The sequence below is a fragment of the Indicator indicator genome, chromosome 1 (genome assembly GCF_027791375.1).
Source record: "Indicator indicator isolate 239-I01 chromosome 1, UM_Iind_1.1, whole genome shotgun sequence".
In the NCBI taxonomy this organism is placed as follows: domain Eukaryota; kingdom Metazoa; phylum Chordata; class Aves; order Piciformes; family Indicatoridae; genus Indicator; species Indicator indicator.
This window is the reverse complement of record NC_072010.1, coordinates 56434155-56448924: the sequence shown is the minus strand read 5'-3', so window position 1 is coordinate 56448924 and position 14770 is coordinate 56434155. Positions and strand designations below refer to the sequence as shown.

The window sequence follows — 14770 nt, the reverse complement described above, 5'->3', positions numbered from 1 at the left end:
TATTCATGTTGCACTAGGTTTTTAGAATTGGTAGTAAAGGAAGCCAATTATCAGTGGACAGCATTCAAGACTTCTGTACTGCCAAGCCTATTTGCCTGTTCTATAGCACAGGTAAATCTCCCACATCATTTATGCCTAAATACTAAAATGATGTTGTTTTGTTTTGTTTTAAACAGATTCAGAGCATTCCTATTACAATTTAATCTTGAAGAAAGCAGGACAATTTTTATCTAATTTGCAAATCAACCTATTGAAGTTTGCACTTTCCATACGGGCATATTCTCCAACGGTTCAGATGTTTCAGCAGGTGACTGTATTATCTGATAAGATTTTATGTGGTATATATTGACTGCAGAGTAAAGGATGTTCCTTATTATATATGTGCTGGAACTATTTGTAATCAAACATGATCCATATATAAAGGTGATGCTTTATAAGCTGGTTATGTTGAGAGGAACAAATATTCATGTTTAATTGTACAGATAGCATCATTTTCAGGGTATAATTTTTGAAATTGTTCATTTTCAAAACTTGGTTTGTGGGGTTTTTGCATTGCTTTGAATAATCCTATGGGAAATTTCCAGACATTCCTGGAGTAGGAAATTTCCTGTAGCTTCAAGTCTTTTATATTGGTTATTTAGTTTATTTCTCATCTCTCATTATTGTAGTATTTGGAAAATTGAGAGAGTAGTCTGATGCCTGCTTTGTTAATGAAAAAGTAGGAGGACATAAATTCACTGTGCCACTAGTCTAAAACTGCTCCTCCTCCCTTTAGCAATGTCATCTTCAAGATAAAAGTGAGAAATCCATGTTTCTGAAAAGTAATCAACTGTAATAAAATCAAGGGAGGTTGCAAGTATTCTCTAGGGGAATGTCATCATCTCAAAATCATATCTTGTGAATACAGAGTCATTGAGTCACTGACACTCAGTCATAAGATTCCCACTTTGCATGCAAATTGCTGCACAGAGTTAAAAAAAGGGGGTGGGGAGAGGGGAGTGCTGGGAAGGAGAAACTCAAAAATTGACATTAATTATTTGGAATTTATTGGTTAGCAGTTGAATCTTTGAACATTAATATGATTACTGATAGCAACTAAAATTAAAACTACCTTAAGAGTACTAGCTGTGATTTTAGCTTATAGAGGAGATTTCTCAGCCCTGTCTTTGCAAGAACATAAATAGAGTTGTATTTTTCTACAATATGATGGAGTTTGATAGACTACATCTCACAAAGGTTGTAAGGTCTTAATCTTCTAATGTTTTCCATTGCTTTTTTTCACATGTACCCAATTTTGAATTGTCTTAATTAGAAAAACAACTCAATGGCAGCTGTTGTGTCGTTTTAATCAAGGGGATGTGAGTTTAAGTTGAAGTGCAATCAAAGCATTCTGGTTGAGTATAATTGTTGAAATATTAGATTGCAGCTGATGAACCTCCACCAGAAGGCTGCAGTGCATTTGTGGTTATCCATGAGAAGCACACCTGTAAGACTAATGAAATAAAAAAGCTGCTGAAGAAGGCTACTAAGAGGTAAATGTAATGATCTCTTATAAGAGGAAAAATAGGTTACCACAGAGGACTTACTGAGAATTCATCAATTATAAATCACACTAGAGTGTTAAAATAAAATCATATTGATTTGCTCCTCTATCCACATGGATACTTTTGTATCCCTTCCCTTATTTTTGGCATGGGATAGTGATGTTTAAGTTACCATGTACTTTCTGTACAAACTTACCATTTAATGTGACTCGGACTATTTCAGTTTGCAGACCTTTCTAGGTAGTCAATGTCACTGCTATTTCTGATTTTCTGTATTGTAAAGCTTTAGCACAGGAGTGGATGAGAAATCTACCTCAGCTGCCATAAGCTTTCTTCACCTTGTGCTAGGCTTTGCACCTATCAAGCCTTTGTACAGGCTTTGCCTAGTGGAACCCAGCATCAGTCCAGAATGAATTTAAACTGTGAATAAATTGTGTAGAACCTAACAAAATAACAAATAACAACAAAATAATGAAAGCAAAATGTTTATTTTTTTAAAAAGTAATTAATTTGTATTTTTTGTGACCGATATGTAATGTATCTTTGTTTGTTGTTTTCCTGCAATGGTCAAGGTCACCATAACATGCTTTAGTGTCTGTACCCTCAACTGCTTCATGGAGATATGTAGAGCTGCAAGACGATTTGTTAGGGTACATTTCTCACAGTCTGACAGTATATCAGAGATCACTGATAGCAGAGATCACAGAGAGCAGGATCACTTAGGGTAGTCCGCACAGAAACGCATCCAGATGGGTTTTGAAAGTCTCCAGAGAAGGAGACTCCACAACCCTCCTGGGCAGCCTGTTCCAGTGCTCCATCACCCTCACTGTAAAGAAGTTTCTCCTCATGTTGAGGTGAAGTCTTCTATGTTCAAGTTTTGAACCCATTGTTCCTTGTCTTATCACTGTGTACCACTGAAAAGAGCCTGGCCCCCTCCACTTGACACCCACCCCTCAGATATTTATAGACATTGATCAGATCCCCTCTCAGTCTTCTCCAGACTAAACAGCCCCAGGGATCTCAGTCTCTCTTCACAGGGGAGATTCTCAAGTCCCCTAATCATCCTCGTGGCTCCCTGTTGGATTCTCTCCAGCAGGTCTCTGTCTTTATTGAACTAGGGAGCCCAAAACTGGGTACAGTATTCCAGGTGTGGTCTCACCAGGGTAGAGTAGAGAGGTAGAAGAACTTCCCTAGCCATGCTGGACACACCTTTCTTGATACATCCCAGGATTCCTGTACGACTCTAGTTGGAATCATGTGTGAAGATTCAGTGGGCTGCTTAAGGGTTCTGTATGTGTTGATGGAGGATCTTCAGTGGTTAAATGATTTGGGTTGCCTATCTTGCTAACAGTCCAAACCAGAACACTAAGATTTCTGGGGCTGTTGCTGCCAAGATGAGAGTCACATTTTGCTCAAAACAATCAGTGCCTTAGAAGATTTGTCAGTCTGCTCTTTTGTCCATCACATTCCTCCTCCATCTTGTCTTGGCAAGCATACAGTTGCCTGTACTACCCTAGTAACTGATTAGTGAGTGATGAACTCTGCATCTTCCTTACTTTTTTTTTTTTTTGTCTACCTGACTTCTGTTCATTCCCATTCAGGCAATCTTCTCCTGAGAATCTCTTATGGCAGGAAATTAATTAGCTTTCAGCTATAAGAGCAAGGAAATCAATTCCTTCTCACTACTATTCAGTGTTGAAGAGAAACAGAGAATGAAGCCTTATCTTGGATTTACAGCGGATGAATGCTTTATTTCTCTAATCCAAGGTCATTAGGGTAGCCCTATGCAGTGTTACTTCACTGCAACACTTAATTTTTATTGAAATGTGTTTGTTATAGTATAAAATGCTTCCTTTGAGACTTTCAGTGTTCAGGAAAGTCATTGCAGCACTTGGTACCCACCTTTGGAGAACAGGAGTCATTCTTCTGCTATACCTAGATGACTACCTAAGAGAAATTCCCTTGATTTAGCTTTTTAGCTCTATAAATGATTGTGGCAGTTCTTGTCTCTCTGGATATGAAGTGTCACAAATCACATCCTATACATATGCTTTCACTGGGGCACATCTGGATCTGTTCTTGAACAAAGTCTACTCATTCAGACTCCCTGATGACATCTACTTTTCCTGTCCTGTGACGACAATGGGAAGGAAGGCTTACTTGGTATTTCTCAGACACATGGCTTCATGCATCCAAGTTAATTCTCAAACCAAGCCCCTCCTTTTGTTTCTGCCTTGGAAGTGTGGTCTTACTGCATGCCTACCAAGCCTCCACAGGATGTTAGTGTGAAGGCCCAGAGTAACCCAATACAAACTGGCCCTTCTTTGAGTAAGGTTTTACAGCACATGACCTCCAAAGATACTTTACAGTGTAAATTATTCTGTGATTGTTATGTTGAAGATACTCCTAAGCTTTGCATCAAAGAAAGTGTGGCATGTGAAGTTGTGCTCATATCTTTCCCGTTACGACTTTTCAGTGAGCATATACCACACACGTTTCAGCAGTGCATGTTGAATTAGAGGTTCTGAACTTCTCTTGGAGAGCTTTGGAGGAAGTTTACTAGTCTTTCAAGTGTGACTATGCAAAGGCAACTTTGAAAAAGAAGAGGGTACTCCTCAGTAATTACCAGCACCTTGGGTGTAATGCTCAGTCATACCCTCTGTTACTTTTCTATCTTCCCCAGGTTTTGTTCAGAAGATGTTTGCAGTCATCTAAGAATTCATTGTAGATATAGAAAGTTTAGCTTTTCTAGACACAGCTTTCAATGAGTAGGGTAGGTAGGCTGTCAAAATTTGCAAAATTAGTTAAATTAACAGTATTAAAGAAGTACAATACCAATTAGTATTCGTGTATGTTTGCAGGTTTCCCAAATGTCACTGAATATCCCTCTGCTACTCTGTTACTGATGGCTCTGTACATCTCTAATAGATATAATGCACTATTTAAATTAAAAACCTTTAAAGCTTCAAGCTGTCACTGATGCACAAAATCTCAGAATGCTATGTTTTCAATTTGCTTTGTGTTATTACTTAATAAAATATTTGAACATTATTTGTAGCTGATCCTGATTTTTCAGACTTTAATTTGAGAATTTGGTATTCTAAATTTGCTTGCGAGCAGTCATGGTTATTTTGTGATGGTCTTAATGTGGCTTAATATATTGTTAGCATATAAGCTCTCACTAGTTTGTTGGGATTTTTTAATTATGAAGTTTTTAAAAAGCTGCCACTGTTTTGATTTCCTTTTCCAGTATGTGCTATCACAATTACTTGTTTTTTAATCCAGACCAAGGCCTTATCTTTTTAAGGGAGATCATAAATTCCCAAGTCTCAAAGACGATGTCCCAGTGGTTATTCTTTATGCAGAAATGGGCACGAAAGACTTTGTCAAATTCCACAAGATTTTATCAGAGAAGGCGCAAAAGGAGGAAGTTGTTTATGTTCTCCGGCACTATGTTCAGGTATGCAGTTCAAGTTAATATGGTTTCAGTAAGCTGTTAGCATCCTGTCTTCTTCTTTGCTTTTTGACAAAATGCATTTTCTGCATTCATTTTTACATTTGCCAAAATCACGTGCAGTGTATATTTTAATTTTAAAACTTCCGAGATGAAGTGATTCACTTTGCACAGACTTTGAAGCTGGGAAAGCATGATAATATTGTCTAATCCTATATGCAAGCACTGTTTGCATTACTGATCTTCAAATATCTCTTTATTTTTTAGCTGTATGTCTGGGTTATGTACTTTGAGCAAAGATCTCAGGTGAATGCTGGTGCAGCAGACTGAATGTACTAGTAACAGGAATTAGAAAAATTTGAAGTGGAATAGAAAGACAAGTTGAAAAATATTTATATATATTTATAATCTTGTGTTCATTGTAAATACAGCAGCATGGGCTATCCCAGTCAGCATCACTGACCAGTTTTACAATGCTTGCACCCCACAGCATCAGTATTTTAAGCAAAATGTTTCTAAATGCTTTTTCTTTCTCTTCTCCCTGAAACAAAACAAGACAAATACATAGAACTATATCATGGAATCACAGTATTGTTCCCTGTTTTGGTTATGGAAAGGTTTTTGTAATTTACATTCAAAGTACATCTTATAAATAGTGTGGCTAATACAAGAATAATCTGATGGAGTGAGAGGTTGCTGTGGCTATGTAGATTAGGTTAGATGAGATCCACAGTTTGCAGATGACTTTGAGTTGTTTGCTCACAGTAATGAAATAGAGAATTTGAGGCAACTAGTCTTAAATTCTGAGTTGTGTGGGGCATGGCTTTCACTGAACTTAATGTTTTGTTATGCACTCAGATACCTACAGTGTCCTTGCTTTGACCTGCTTGCGCATCATGGTCCCTCCAAATGGGTATTGCATTCCTTCCTGCAATTTTTCTCTCTCCAAACAGCTCTTCCTTTCTCTTCCTCATAACCTCCATTTTTATTCTTTGGTTCCCACTGAGAGAGATTCCTCCTCCTTTTTATATTAAATACCAGTCCATGGTTAGAAGTACTTGTTTGTTTTTATTAAGTGGCAATCTGGTCTAGCCAGTGTGCTTTAAACACATTTTCTTAAGCTTCCATGCAGAAAGTCACTCTCTCCTCAAAACTTTTGTAAAGAATCAGTCTGATGCAGAAATAAGTAATTTCTTCCTAACATGCTTCAAGTCTAGCAAAATTACAAAGAAACGAGTAACAGTTTAAAACGTGAGTTGGAAGGCATGGGTGCTTGCAGCTCTGTGTGTTCTAGTCCTTTTTTGATATTATGTGAATGGACTACGATTTTATACAGCCTTTCTGTGGTGTAGAGGATGTAAGGAAAGTCCTTACTTTCTGTTACACATCTTGAAGGACTGCCAATATGCCTTACATGACTCTTGTAATTTGATGTAGTATTTTGTACTTTACATCATAAATGGAAAGATTACTTTAAATTGTGACTGTTATAATATTCTAAAGTTACAGTATTAGCTATTGTTAATCTCCCACAAATACAGGTTTTTAAGATTTTTTTTTTCTGTTAATGTCACTGAACAGAAACCAAGTTCCAGAAAAATGTATTTATCTGGATATGGTGTAGAACTTGCAATCAAGAGCACAGAATATAAAGCAGTAGATGATGCACAGGTTAAAGGTATGTGTTTTTTGTGGTTTGGTTGTTTTGTCTTTTTGTTCGTTTTTGTTATGATATCTTCCCAGAGGTGCTATCGAAATGTGTTGTAATATTTAGTTACAAAGTCAAATGTATTGAAGGTTACATTTACTTACTTTCTACAGAAGGGTGTCTCAGGTATTGCAGCTGAACTCTGTAATCTTAAAGGTCTTTCCCAGCCTTAGTGATTCTATGAACTAAGACATCAGAATACTATATAAGTAAACAGCTGTGCTTAGGATATAGCTCACTGCCTAATTAATTGTTATATTTTCTGTGGATCTTCAAAACATAACCTGTTCTTCAAGATTGTTCAACCTCTGTTCTTCTTTTACTTTGTGTATTGGCATCTCTGATACGATGATTATGGCAGTTTCTACACATTAGTTTTTCAGGTGTAAGGGGTGTCATTTTTCTGAATTTATCTGGAAATACTTTCACTGTCTTCTGTTGGAAAGATATGCTGTGTCACAGAATTTGGTATCAGTGTATGTTATTATGTGTTGACATGAGACATCTAATGCAGAAAGCAGTAGCCATGGCATTGTGACACAGAAAAATTACCTTACATTGACATTTAGGACATGAAAAGTTATTTAATGCTCTTTGGTAGGACTAAAGTTTAATACCTTTTGAGTCAGGTCAAAAATATTTTTTTTAAGGGAAAGAGGTTGATCTCTGCTATCTGGAGATTGAAGTGCTTTAAAGTCATCAGCAGTTGTCTGATAAGAGATACCTTACCACTTAAACTGAGAAATAGCTAATATGGGAAGTGAACTATTTAACAACATCATTTTATATATAAAAAATATGTAGCTATTGGATGAATTTGATTTTTAAAATTAATTTGAATGTCAGTGAAGTTCTGAATATGATTCATTCTGATATCAGAATATGAATGCGTAAGTGTACATCTAATTGAAATTATGTCTGAGAATCACAACTTTCAGATTGTGTGTTTCCACTAACCATTTTATAACTCATAATATATACATATAATACATTAGTAACTTAGTTTTTATCACCTAAATGTCCTATGTGTTCAGGAGCAAATGAGACAAAAGATGAAGATGAGGAGGAGGCGGAGGACAGTGATGTCCAAGGATTTCTCTTTGGCAAATTAAAGTGAGTTGATAAAAGCTATAATTAAACTTTTCCTTTGTTTCTGGAACCTGAATCAGAGGTTTTAGTTTTTGTTTTACTTAGGTGAGATTTATGTTGAAAATTATTTTATTTGCCACTGGAGAAAATTCTGAGTCGTTATTTTGTGTGTGTCTTGTGCAAGTAGGGATGCAATAGTTGTTTATTCTGTTTGTTAAATTTATTGCTTTTTCTAATTCTCTTAGAATACAGTAATAAATAGAGTAAACTGGTTTTAAATTAAAAAAATTCCCTTTGGGCAACAGACAAACTTAGAATGTTATATTTTCATATTTGTATCTACAGTAAATTGTTGCTGCTACTTCTGTTTTCAGATAACTGGAATCAAAGTGTTGGTTTTCCAAATGTGAGTAGCAGCACAGCAAATCCATGAGCAGTAGCTACATGAGGCTACAAGATGATGGATAGTCATTAATTTCTTAGAGTTAAGAAATTATCTCTCTTGAAAGATACTCTCATTACGTATGTCTTATTTTTGAATTTATGAATGTGTTCTGTTCTACCAGGAACTCTTTTCTCTCCAACTTAAAATCTGTTAGATTAATTTGGATGCTATCTTATTGAGGACTTCTACTCCTCCCTTGATTGATTCATTTCATGTTAACAGTCATCAAAAGTGCTTCCCTTTTCCTGTAGTAGATTTGTGCAGTGAATCATAAATCCTGGGGTTTTTTTTTCTTTGACAGGAAACTCAAAGACTGTGGGTCTTCTCTAGTATCATTCTCTCCCTTATTTAAAGCAAAAAGTAAACTTTTTTGTAGATATTCTCATCAAGCTGAAAGTCTTCTCAGGAGTTCAGAGCTGCTAATGCTGTCTAAATTCTTGAGAACACACCCCCTTTCTGCCTTTTTCAAAGCTAAGACATGCATTGAGACAGAAGTGCACCAAGATATGCAGGCTTTCTTTGTGTTTCACCTACGTATTAGAGAACTTCCACAGCAGGTAACATCAAATACATCCTATCTTTGAACTCTTTTTCTTCTTGGATTTTGCTAGGTTTAGCTATACTCAGGTTCTTGATGTTGTACTATGACTAATTTGTGAAGACATCAGATAATCACTCCATCTTTTTAACATTGTTTCTAGACTCAATTTTCTTCTTTTCATAGTGAAAGTGAATGGGTATTTTAGCAATCTGTAAATTCTCTCAGTTATAGCCACATCAAAGGTTATACTTTTCTCAGCTGTGAAATAGATATCAATGTAAGCAAAAGACATACAAATCTTAGTAATACAACTATTTGTGCCAGTTACCATAATTCAATCCTACATGATGATAGATACAAAGAGAAGGTTAGCTTTTTCTTTAGCTGCCTTTGTGTGTTCAATTTTGTGCCTACGTAGCCCACAGTGTAAGTGAACAAGAGAAATGAGAGACCAAGCATCAGTAATGTACCTTGATTGTATCCTGGGCTAGATCTTATTTGTCAGTTGTCTTTAATTCACAGAAGAATTGAAGGTCTTTTCACTGAAGGAATGAAAAAAAAAAAAAAAAGAAAGGAAATCAAGATATATTTGCAAGAAGGCAATAATTAAAAAGGTAATTAAAGAGCTCAAATCTAGTTAGGAGTTTACTGCTTCACAGAGGAATTTCTAAGAATATGAACTACGTTTGTCATTTCTAGGTCTATGTTACAACTACCAAAAAACTGAATCTTCTCTATTTTCTTCCCTTTTCAGCTGACTATGCTTTCTTTGAGGAACCTGGAATATATATTAATTCTGGAACAATAGTCTCTATCTGTGATCTTTTTCTATAAGGAACAATAGTTGATATCATCCGACAGCTAAAAAATTAGGAGGGAGGGATTCCTTGTGAAAGTTCTTCATATCTAGAATAAAATATGAAATATTACAGAACTTAGTCTATAGACATGCTTTAGATGTCTGGGTTTTAACTACTTTTTGCTTCTTTTTTAATACTTCTACTAGAAGAATCTTTAGAAATCTGTTAGAGATTGTTTGACATTCAAGAGTGTCTTGTAGCAGGCAGAAGTCTTTTCCCTCAAAACTTATTTGTGCAATTATGGTTTGTTTTTTTGGGTTTGTTTTTTTTTTGGGGGGGGGGTAGGGGCAGGAACAAACAAAACCCAAGCTTTTGGGCATCGTGGCCTTCTTCATGTCTGACTACTGCTTTGTGTCCCAGTAGCTTCATTTTTGTCAGTGATGTTAATTTATAGAAGATGTTGTAAACATTGTCTTGCCTATATCTTCTGTAGGTAATACAACAAAGTGTACAGCCAGAGTTAATCTATAGCAGAGTGTACAGTTAGGTATAAATCATGCTATGGTAAGCCAAAGCAACAATTACTTGTGTATTAATACTATTTAATCTTTGGGTTCATTTATTCCATTAGAATGTAGGTGACAGGCTTTGAAACAGATCACTCCAAAATACTGTACTCCTTGAATTTAACTGGTTTTTCAGTCCTCAGAAATCACCTCTTCTCACCCTAAATCCTTGTATTTGTTTTAAGAATTACTTAAAATTTCAATTTTTGCTTGTTTCCCTAAAGCTACAGTATCAGCTGTGAGTAGTACTGCGGATAAAAGCAGATATCGATGGATGTAATTAATTTTGCCTTTAAAGAAAACCCAAAACAAACCAAACCCCAACACATTTTATTGTAGACAGATGCATCCTGATCTGAAAAATAACCTGAATGAGTTTAAAAAGCATCTAATTAAAACCTCTGACAACATGGAACCACTGAAGGTTTGGGAGCTACAGGGTAGGTATTGTTTTTTGTCTGAATTGACACAGTAATTAACTTTCCTTTCTTATGTTGATATATCAACATTATGTTAAAAGCTTCTTTTAAAGAGGGACATATGGTTTCATTAAAAGGTGGTATTATATCAAGTGTTTTAAAAGAATGTGTTGGTGTCTTGTTCTAGTATCTGGTGCTAGCTTGCTTAGTGTCTGGTACCTTTATATGCTAGAAACTAAGGGATGATTGAAATAATTTTATAAAATGAAGAATCGTAGCTAGCTTTGCTGATTTGAAAACCAGAAGTTATATTGTCCATTTTTCTGCCCAGTGTATTATCTCAGATGTTAAACTTTAGTTGCAGATTGTTTTTTTTTTTTTTGAGAAAGGCAAAAAACCCCAACCAAACAAAGAACCAAACCACCAAAAAAACCCCCAACGAACCCCCACCACTTTAACATGACTAGTGAGTCAGAATGAAATACAGGTTAAGAGAGTTTTTATTTTTTTTTTTTCATTTCAACTTGCACTGATAAATTTTGTAATATACCATCAAATGGGAAAACAGGCATCTAAAAGCCTTCCTGTGGAAAAGGAGAAGAAATATGTGCAAGTTTATTTCTTAACAGCTTCTGTGCTGATGACCTGTGGGACATTCTGTAGCTCAAATAAAATTATAAATCACTCTAAAATAAGTCCCTGAAATGTCATGACACTTAAGTTTAGGCAAGTAAATTTTGCCTGTTACGTTCTTCAGGTTTAGAGGACAGCCCAGTACTGATAAAACTGATTTGCCTTTGTACTAGTACAGTGAAGGAGACTGAACAATCATCTGAACTTTTGAATTTCATTTTAGGACCCTGATTGTTACAGAGTTTGCTAGCAGCATCCAGTCTGAAATATTTGAGATAACTGCAGTTCACTTGCAGTCTGTTCACAATGGACTCCCCTTGAGCTGCAGGATTTATCTTGGTCCAAACTTTGAAAAAATATGAAAAACATTGCATTTCAGTTCTCTGAGAAATGTACAGTGCAAATAAAAAGAAAATTCCTTTTTTGTCTTTTCTTTTTGGTATGAATATCACTCTGATTTTCAAACAGAGCAGCTGTGAAACTCTGATCCTTTCAGTGCCTACCTTCAAAAGCCCGTACGAGGTCTCTATTCAATGGTGGTCTTTTCTGCTGTGTCATGACTATATAAATAAAATATTAAATCAGTGCTGCTTTCCAAGCAAAAGTCATACAGCACTGAAAAAAAATAAAGTAGTTACATGTCAGAATGCTGTTTGTTCAGTGCCAGGAAGACTGGTAGTGGCTTGTGATAAGTATAATCAGAGCCTTTTCAGACAGGGGATTTTCAGCATCTTGTTTGTATGGTGGAGTTATTTTTGATACTCTTACTCCTGACATGGCTGGGTGCTCTCTCTAGTTAATTCTTAATGACTAATTATAGTGGCTAAATTAACAGCTCAGCTACTCTGATTTTCTTTAATTAGCTTCCAAGTGAAAATTTAACTAAATTTAACCAAAATTCCTTTGGCTACAGAACATACTTCTGTTTATAAAACACCTTAAACACCATTCAAGAGTTGTCTTTCAAGAGAATTTACATTTTAGGTAAGCAATTAGGCTTACTATTCATAGTGAAAAATGATGTGTGAACATCCTCTTGATCTCTAGTGCTTCTTTAGCTTTCAAAGCATACTTTGAGATCTGCTTTAAGCTCAGGATCAGCTTTTCCCCAAGGTGTCCTACTGTGCTCTCTCAGCTGTGCTAGCATGCCACAAGGGGAGGTCTGTAAGTGACAGTCCCCAAGCAGAGATAACCAAGAAGGTAAAAAGACATGTCATTTTGCATCAGTGGGATTCTCTAGCTGTTCAGTGTAAAATGGAAATTAGTAACAATTTATGAAGGATTTAAAGTGTATGCCTGAAGTGCACATAAGGCATCACTATCTGTAGTAGCACCAGCAATTGGTTATTGCTTTACCTGATGATGCCTTCTGTGAAATGGATCTGAAATGTTCTTTTTGGAAATAGTGACTACTCAAGGCAGCTGAGCAGAATTCTGCAGGAGAGCCTGAATTTGGAATTTCAAACTTTAAAATGCCTGTCTTTTCAACCCTAATAATGTTACTTCATAATGTTTTACAATGTTTAACCATAACAAAAATTATTAATAGAGATTTTATATAGAACAGTTTTCTGATTGTAAGCAGTATTGATGGAGAGTGATATTCCCAGTGTTTTCTCATGTTTGTTTTTGTTTGGTTTTTTGTTTTGTTTTTTTCCACAGATCTTAGTTTTCAAGCAGCTGCTCAAATTAAGTCTGCCCGGGCTTATGATACCTTAAAGGTAATGAAAGACATAGCACAGAACTTCCCAATAAGAGCCAGGTATGATACTTAAGCTTGTTTTTAAATAGTGCATTTGTTTGCATGTGAATTTAATTACAGTAACACAGCTTTATATCCAAATCCTGCAGTGAAATTATCCATGTTTTACAGCTTGCTGGATGGAGTCCAGGAAGGGACTCCTGGGAGGGCTCATGATTGGTCTCTTGAATGTTTGGTATCTGATGCAGGAAATGCCATGAAGGCATCCTAATCCTTCAGGCACTTAAGGCTGAATGCCTAGTTCTGGCTTTTACTGGAACGATTAAGACCTAGCTCCTGTATGTTAGTATTCTTACTGAGGAGGATCTGACTCTCATAAGAAAGGTCAAGATAAATGTTGAATAAATGAATAACGTTTTCCTTAGTTTACAAATTTTTAATATAGGTACTGGTTGTATTGCAATTGAGAAACGTTTTTCTTTAGTAAGTTCTTCATGTAATCCTATCAGCAATATTTACTCGAATTACTGAATTAAATATAATGCTAAATAGGATTCTTAACTCCATGTGCTTCATGTTTTACAACTCTTGGCTAATTGTCAGTGTTTTATTTTCATCTCTGATTTTCTGTTAGAGAAAATCTACACTGTAATAGAGAAACCTTGAAGTACCTGAAACATCCTTACTATGAAATAGTAAGGTACACGATTACATGTAGATTAACAATCATAAAATGCAGCTTTCCATAAGAAGATAGTGGAAATGAACACACATAATGTTGATTGAACTGCAAGGCCAGTTCTGTTCTTTAAATGACAGGAAAAAGTCAGCTTGAAGTATGCTAGGCGACATTTCAATTGTTGGTTTTTAAGAGTCATTAAATTTTTATATCCTACTCTGACTCCTGCTGTGTATCTGTCACATTAGAGCACAATTTACCTACTCTTCAAACATTTTATGGGTGAAAGTGTAGGAAGATTTTAGAATTATTAAAAGGGAAACTGCAATTCCTGTCCTGTATGATTTATTCTAATGTGCTAATCTAGCATGTTATCATAGGTATTTTTAACATGAGAGATTACAAATATTTAAATAATTTCAAGTTAGTAGGTCTGCATTGACAGCAAACTTAAATCAAAGGGACACTGTGTAAAAACAGTGCACAAAATATATTTCCTTAATAACCTAATAATGCTTAACCTGCTGAGTCAAAACCCCCAACAGAATAAACAGGAAAAGATAATGCTTAATCTCTTTAGATAGATAACTGATTATTGTAATAACTGTATGTTTACATTGTTTAAAATGCCCCACAATTTAGATATGGAGACAGCCATTTTAAAATCATTGAAATTTGACATTGAAAAGGCTATGTAAAAGTTTTAGAACAATAGTTATGAAAATAAATATTGTATGTTCCTTAAAAATTGAGGTGTTTCTTAACAGCATAGAAAATTAATATACCATTCCTCTGAAAGTTTCTTTCACAGAATCACAGAAACATTCAGGTTGGAAAAGACCCTCAGGATCATCAAGTCCAACTGATAACCCTACTCTACAAGGTTCACCCCTAAACCATAGCCCCAAGCACCACATCCAGGGTTGGCAACTCAACCGCCTTCCTGGGCAGCACATTCCAATGTCTGACGACTCTTTCTGTGAAAATTTTTTTCCTAATGTCCAGTCTAAACCTACACAGTTGCTTGAGGCCATTCCCTCTTGTTCTGTCACTAATTACCTGGGAGAAGAGGCCAGCACCAGCCTCTCTACAACATCCTTTCAGGTAGTTATAGACAGCAATGAGGTCTCCCCTCAGCCTCCTCTTTTCCAAACTAAACAGCCCCAGCTCCATCAGTTGCTCTTCATAAG

The 14770-nt window shown here is 35.8% G+C and overlaps 1 protein-coding gene across 1 annotated transcript in view; it reads left to right on the top strand.

Moving 5' to 3' along the window:
• Positions 1–280: 280 nt before the first annotated feature.
• Positions 281–14770, top strand: part of UGGT2 (UDP-glucose glycoprotein glucosyltransferase 2) — an 89487-nt gene continuing 74997 nt past the window's right edge. Inside the window, exons 1-7 of the mRNA XM_054400353.1 lie at positions 281–307; positions 1420–1532; positions 4830–5004; positions 6580–6682; positions 7744–7819; positions 10487–10587; positions 12862–12961. Of these exons, the coding sequence (XP_054256328.1) occupies positions 296–307; positions 1420–1532; positions 4830–5004; positions 6580–6682; positions 7744–7819; positions 10487–10587; positions 12862–12961 (680 nt within the window). The 5' untranslated portion in view covers positions 281–295. The remainder of the gene's footprint in view (positions 308–1419; positions 1533–4829; positions 5005–6579; positions 6683–7743; positions 7820–10486; positions 10588–12861; positions 12962–14770) is intronic.